The sequence below is a fragment of the Antrostomus carolinensis genome, unplaced genomic scaffold, assembly GCF_000700745.2.
Source record: "Antrostomus carolinensis isolate BGI_N321 unplaced genomic scaffold, ASM70074v2 scaffold24855, whole genome shotgun sequence".
Taxonomy (NCBI): Eukaryota; Metazoa; Chordata; class Aves; order Caprimulgiformes; family Caprimulgidae; genus Antrostomus; species Antrostomus carolinensis.
Genome location: NW_010314630.1, coordinates 3,126 through 10,084, shown reverse-complemented (window position 1 = coordinate 10,084; position 6,959 = coordinate 3,126). Strand labels below are relative to the sequence as shown.

The 6,959-nt window shown below is 43.4% G+C and overlaps 2 protein-coding genes across 2 annotated transcripts in view; one reads left to right on the top strand and one right to left on the bottom strand.

Moving 5' to 3' along the window:
• Positions 1-37: 37 nt before the first annotated feature.
• On the top strand, positions 38-1,876 carry LOC104524746 (torsin-1B; the record flags this gene model as incomplete). The annotated part of the gene is made up of 3 exons (XM_010167714.1): positions 38-265; positions 1,369-1,496; positions 1,599-1,876. Coding segments are annotated over 3 exons (634 nt in total), but the record flags the coding sequence as incomplete, so codon positions are not given.
• Positions 1,877-6,527: 4,651 nt separating this feature from the next.
• LOC104524745 (torsin-1A) overlaps positions 6,528-6,959 on the bottom strand; it is a gene marked incomplete at its 5' end in the record, with an annotated part of 3,441 nt that continues 3,009 nt past the window's right edge. Inside the window, one exon of the mRNA XM_010167713.1 lies at positions 6,528-6,959. Coding sequence (XP_010166015.1) covers positions 6,739-6,959 — 221 coding nt within the window.

Sequence of the window (6,959 nt, the reverse complement as noted above, 5' to 3'; positions counted from 1 at the left end):
GTGTCCCTGGAAGCCATCACATACAAATATTTTGCAGTACATCCCCCAAGAGACCTAGTTTTTCAGTGTTTTTCAACCTCTTGTTCCAGGAACAACTGCAGAACTGGATTCGGGGCAATGTCAGTGCTTGTCCCTATTCCATCTTCATTTTTGATGAGATGGACAAAATGCACCCAGGTCTCATTGATGCCATTAAGCCCTTCTTAGACTATTACGAGCAAGTTGATGGAGTGTCCTATAGAAAAGCCATCTTCATCTTCCTCAGGTCTGTAGCACCTCTTTCAGTCATTTTGAGGTACCGAGATAAAGCTGTATTTATGATGATAATCATGTTCCTATGGGACCTTATTCAAAGAACAGTAGAACCGCTGTGGAGCAGAAACTCTCTCTGTGAAGACAGAGGGGAGCACTACGAGCTCTTGTGTGGCCTGTGGCTGTAGTTGAGCAGGTGTGACACTGTGCTGCAGACCACTGTGTGCTGAGCTCATGAGTCTTGCCCAGACCCCACATCGTATGAGGGTTCACATTCTGGGGACGTTCTCTGGGATGGGGACACCGTGTGTGTACTGGGTCTGGCTGGCACGGAGCTAACTGCCTTCACAGCAGCCAGGCTGGTGCCATGTTTTGGATTTGTGGCTAACACAGTGTTGATAACAGAGCATGGCACGGAGCTAACTGCCTTCACAGCAGCCAGGCTGGTGCCATGTTTTGGATTTGTGGCTAACACAGTGTTGATAAAAGAGCAGTGTTTTGGCTGTTGTTGGATGGTACTTGCACAGCCTCAAGGCCTTCTCTGTTTCCCATGCAGCCTCCAGCGAGTAGGCTAGGGTGGGCAAGAGAATGGGAGGGGACACAGCTGGGACAGCTGACCCGAACTGGCCAGGGGAATATTAATGTCACGTCATGCTCAGCAGTAAAAACTGGGGTAGAGAAAGAAGGGGAGCTTCAGCTTCCAAGGTGATGGTTCTTCAGAGACTGCCTGGGCGATGGCCTGACTGTCAGGGTGGTGAATGATTTCCTCAGCCTTCCTTGGGTTTGTTTTTTTCCTCTTTTCATTACCTACTAATCTGTCTTTATCTTGACCCACAAATCTTCTCACTTTTATTCTTCCTGTTTTCTCCTTCTGTCCCTCTGAGGTGGGAGGGAGTAAGCAAGTGGCTGTGTAGGCGCTTGGCTGTGGGCTGGGGTCACCTCCCACACACTGATAGCTATTTAAAGAACTGGAGAATTGTCCTAGATTTTGGCTTTTTCTGTGTTGGTGATTTGTTTGACATCAAGAAGATTAGAGAGAAGTGTAACCGACTAAAAAAGAAATTCCTGTTCAGTTGTGTTTGTATTCACCACTGGACATTTTTCTTTTATGAACAGCAATGCAGGGGGTGACTTAATTAATAAAGCAGCTCTTGACTTCTGGATAAGTGGAAAGCGCAGGGAAGAGATTCAGCTAAAAGACCTGGAGCCCGTGTTATCTGTAGGAGTCTTCAATAACAGAAATAGTAAGTCACTTTCCCCAGAAAATGTGAAATTCGTTTTACTTCATAACTCAAGGTTCATCTCTTGACCCTGCTCTGCTTTTCTCTTTGCCCTAACTCCTCCAGGTGGACTGTGGCACAGCAGCCTCATCGACAGGAACCTCATTGACTACTTTGTCCCCTTCCTGCCGCTGGAGCACAAGCATGTCAAGATGTGCATCAGGGCTGAGATGATAGCCCGGGGTTATGCTGTTGATGAGAAGGTTGTCCAAGCAGTGGCTGATGAGATGACATTCTTCCCAAAAGAGCAGAAAATCTACTCGGATAAAGGCTGCAAGACTGTACAGGCCAAGCTGGATATTCATGAAGACGCTGTGATGAGAGATCCAAAAGCCAAGGGTTGATTAACTTCAGGTCTCCAAAGCACTTTCAGAGCTTTTGGAAATCTGGGTATTTGCACTAAGCTTTTTACTGTTGCAGGGACTGTGGTGAAAACACCAGTGCGCTGTGTGGGCTCTTTAACTTTTTTTTTTTTAACTTAACATCCCCCTGAACTGCTTGGTTTGCAAACATTGCCCCCTTTATTTTTCTTTTCACCTATAGAGAACTTCTGAGTATGACACATATATAGCACTGGATACAGCCTCTCCTGCTTCATTCTTCCAAGTCCTGGGATTATCAAGTATTTAATTCCTCTTTCCATAAAAACTAGACTAGAGCAAAGGAGAACAGAAGAATTCTTCCAGGCAGTATATTCCCTTCCTTGTACACTGTCTCATTCATGGGGTAGTGAAATGAAGGGATGTGTGGCGTGTGCAGGACTGTGCTAGTGTCTGCCAGGGTTGGCACTTGATGCGTTGCAGTAAGAAGATGGTATGGTGGGAGGCTTCTCGTCCTTCACAGCAGATTGATGCTGTTGTGGCTTCTACAGACAAGCGAGCATCAGCTGTTCAGGGACAGAAGGGGAGATTATTAAGGGGGTAAAGTAAATTTGTATGGTAAGTCCAGGGTGTTTGTCTTCCTAAGCAGAGGGGCCCATCTGAGGGATCTGACTGTTACAATATATTAGGCCAGTCTTATGTTTTTAATCAGAAAAATGGTCTCATGAGGAGTTGACTGTTGAAGTTTGTCAGGCTGATCTGCACGTGGGCTCCTGGGCCTGAAGTCTGCAAGATCTTTAGTTGTCCCTCCAAGCTGCACCCGAGGAATGGGTAATGCTACTTTCACCTTGCTTGGAAGACACGTTCATGGCAGAAGTTATTTTTAATAGTGTATTTTTATACTGAAGTGTAAGCAAGAGCAATACAAAGCTCTTCCTGGAGAGCCACAGAGAAGGGAGTATGGAAAATGGGAGCAATCAACAACCCCATACCTCACTAGAGTATGTTTTATAGTAGCTTTTTTAAAAGAATGTCTGTGTGGAAGGGTGAGTGATGGGCTAGGAAGCTGGGAGAGATGATTTAACTACCCACTTTGTAAGGCTGGTGTTTAAAACTCTGTTGCAAGCTTTAACTCTTTCATCATCTATCACTTGTGGCTCAAACACTGTAGTGGAAGACAGAAGTGCCTATTGCTTGGTTGAGTGTAGTGTGATTTTTAAACTGTCAGGAGGGATTGGGCTATTTTTGCCCTGCAGCATCTATTTCCTCACTTGTACTTAAACTTGCCTTAAGATGAGATACAAAACTCGTCTCAACACTATGGTGTTAATTCAAATTATGACAGAGAGCTCAGTGTTTATGTTAAGCTCCAAACTAAAAGTGTCAATTGTCTTTTACAACCCCACGTGGAATTTGTCAAATGTTGGCAAACCATTCATGCTGATGCAATCTCCAAAACCAAACGCCAGCTAGCCATTAACCTTGGGACATTGGACTGTTGCTTCTCATGTACAATGTTTTGCCTATTAACTGACTTATCCATAGGTGTAAATGCTGCATCCAGTTTCAGTTACTCTGAATACAAAGTACTTGTGCAATTTCAAAACACTATTAGTACTGTACTGTACCTGGAATAAATCGTAAGTCACTTTTCTCTTAGTTTAATAATTTTCAGCTATAGGAAAGCACTATTTATCTGGTTTGCAACCAGCTGCACCCCAGCTTTCTGTTAAGCTTCCTTTATTCCTAAAAAATTGTTTATAACAATAGATAAGCAGATTAAATAGCCTGTTGATATCGAAGCATGTTGAATCATCCAACAGCACAGTAAGGCTTTCAGCAGTTAAATACAGCTCAGTAGAAACAGACACCTATGAAATAGCCTTAAAGTCTCTGCCTGATCTGCTTCATAGTTATTAATAGATTTCTCCTACCATACTGCCAGGCACTGCAGGACAAAGAAGCCTCGAGTAGCTTGTTTAGCTATTCCTCCTCTCTGTGCTGTGTCTGGAAAGCTGTCACTCAAAGCAGCTCTTCACCTCTCCTCTAGCTGGCAAAGGCTTTCATCAGTTATCTCCATGGGCCAGAGCATCTGCATCCTCTCTAGCACTGAAAAAAAGCCAGAGTGTAAATAACAGCCTCGTTCCAGTGAGGTGCAGCTGGCGGCAACAACTCGCACCTCACGGAACAGTCGTTTGCTCAAGCTGTTGGGAACCACATGTTGTGCTGTAACGATGCACAGGGAAACTCCTGAGGGAGCAGGTCTGGGAAGCATAAGCTCTCTTGTTCAGTGGGACTTTGCACTATGTCTGCACGGCTCTGCACACACAACAGCGTGGCTGTTTGGTCCAGAGCGTCGGGCAGATGAATCTCTAGAGCCAGGCTGCCTCTTTCTATCAATCAAAAGCAGCACTTAATACATCGCTGTATTTTAACTGTAGCCTCTAATTTTATGAGCACAGCATGAGATCCTGGAACGTTCCCTGCAGAAGAAGGTTGCATTAAAGTAGCAGTTGTTTGGACTGGACTTTGATAAGAAACAAAATTCAGTCTTGGCAACTGTTCAGCTACTGTCACCTGGCCAATGGACTGTTTCTCTCAGGACCAGACCTTTCACCCCGTTTGACATTTTCCTTTAAGTTGTCTGATCCAGTTTCAAGTGCCCTATTAAAAAGAATAACGGCCAGGGTTACCCTGTCACAGCAAGACAGAGTGAGGACCTCAACTCTGAAACCGTGCAGTCTAACGGGGAGGATCAAAGCTGCGAGTGATTTCAGGCACACCAATTTCTTTTACCCAGATGCAGATGCTCCTAGCCAGGTCTGCTGTTTTCAAGGACAAAAGAGAGATTAAACAGAGGCAGTCTGCATCCTTTGAACATCATTTCTACACCCTCTAGAAGAAGCTTCCATCCACTCTAAGCCATCTGGGGCTATGATATAATTAAATACTTGCTATTAATGTATGTCAAATGCTATATCAATGCTGCAATGGCACATAAAGCAGAACTAAGAGTGAAGTTAATGCTGGAAAAGCCACAACACTGCTTGGTTGAACTATTTCTTTTGATGAGAAGGTACTAGACAGGAGTAAAAGTTTATCATGTCTGCTTTTTTCCATTAGCCAGTCATTTGCTGTAATCAGGAGGTCAAAGAAATAGATAAATACCTGAGTTCAAAACACACATTTGCTGACAAATACAAGGACTGATGATTTGCATGTGACACAACTTCAGAGCAGAACAGGACAGCTGAAATCTTACTGACCCTTTTTTTCCCTTTGCAGAGAAAACTTCAAGGTGCTGTCACTGAAAATGTGGGTGGCTTTAATCAGAGCGTGCAGGGTGTTCAGTCAGTGGTACCATGGTGGGAGGAGGAGATGAGAAGCAGGGAATTAACTAGTCTCTAGAAGACAAATCCATCTTCATGAGACTGTTCAGGACATGTACATCTAGAGAGTCCACCTCTACAAAAGCTGTGTGAGTATAATTAGTACTCATGGTCTACAAGTGCAGTTTCAGCTCCAAACTTCATTTGTTTCCCTTTCACCAGGCAGCAGAGTCACATCTCCTCCCCATATCTATTCCCTTTGAACTCAAGAAGGGAGATACCTGTACTCAAGCACAGCTGAACACTTCAGCCAAAAAGGTAGGATGCTCTTCCTTAACAAGCAGTAAGTTTGTACAAAATTAACATCAAATCACTCAGTGCAAAGAACACCAACAGGTAACCAAGAAATACATTTCCAATGAGAAAAAGTTTATTTTTTTAATAGAAACTGGAGTGGAAAAAGCCTCTGCAGTGCTTACGTTTAACAAGTCTGACACTCTTCACAGTGTCTTCACAGCAGCTTTGGTTGACACATTTCACATTTATTTCAAATGCTCTGTCTTCACCCCTGCCCCAAAGGCACACAGTATTGCAAGGACAGAAACAAGGGAAAATCCTGCAAGCTGGTCCCTGAATTCTACATGGAGGTGAAGAGGAAAAACCTCTTTTCCATTTCCTTGGTGCAAAATTTAACCTGTACATGTTTCCCATTCAGTTACCTTCAGTTACCCTCATTCACCCTCTCCATGAAGCTGACTCACCACTCACACTTTTCTCCCTCCTGAGATCACTGCAGGGAGAGCACGCTGTGAGCAACCTTACACATAAAGAAATAACCAAAAATAGGAACCAACTACACTAATGTGGCAGTCAAAGATTTTAGCTCACTTCCTTGTAATATTAAGTCCACCCTTTCCACGCTCTTCATACCAAAGAGTTTCATATTCATGGTTTGACATGCAGGAGGCCTATTCATACCCCTGTTTTGAGAAAGGCAATGGTACTGGACAATGTTGGATAGAAGTCTCCAGATTTTTGTAGTTAACAAATCCCCCCCCCTTATCTTTACTGGAATCAAGCTGTTCAAGGAGAAAAGACACATATCCTACTTTTAATACAGTTATAGGAATATTCCCAGAAAGCTCAACAAAGACTTTCAGAGACATAGGAACTCTGATTAAAATTCTCAATATTGTCTCGAAATCATCCACATCAAAACAAAATCCAATTAAAATTAGGTCATAGTCTCAGTCCTTCTATAGGTGCCAACAGTCTGGCAAACAGTTCTGAGGATCAACACACAATCCAAGAGGAGTCTTTGGCACTGTCAGACACAGACCCCCGCAATCACAACGCAGTTTGTTCTTACCTTGGTGACATAAGGCTGAAGTACTTGGGAGCCGTGAGTAGGGACAGAATAAAAATGCAGAGGCACTGCTGCTTATTTCCACGCCAGTTAAAAAAATAACGTTCCTTTCTTTAAAAAGTGCTTAAAAATGAAATGTCCTGGGTTCTCCACTATGATTAAGTTAAATCTGCTTCTTTGCAGATAAAGCATTAGAAGTCATAGTAATAATCCAGCTTTGCATCCACAGTTTTACATCCTTTGTCTGAATAAATTCTCTCCTCTCTGGGGAAGTAGGTCATTTCGTCGGCTATTCTGGTTAAAATGTCTTCATCCACAGCATAGCCACGTGATTCAATCTCAACCCTGACACACATTTTCACATGTTTGTATTCCAGAGGCAGGAAGGGAACAAAGTAGTCAATAAGATTTC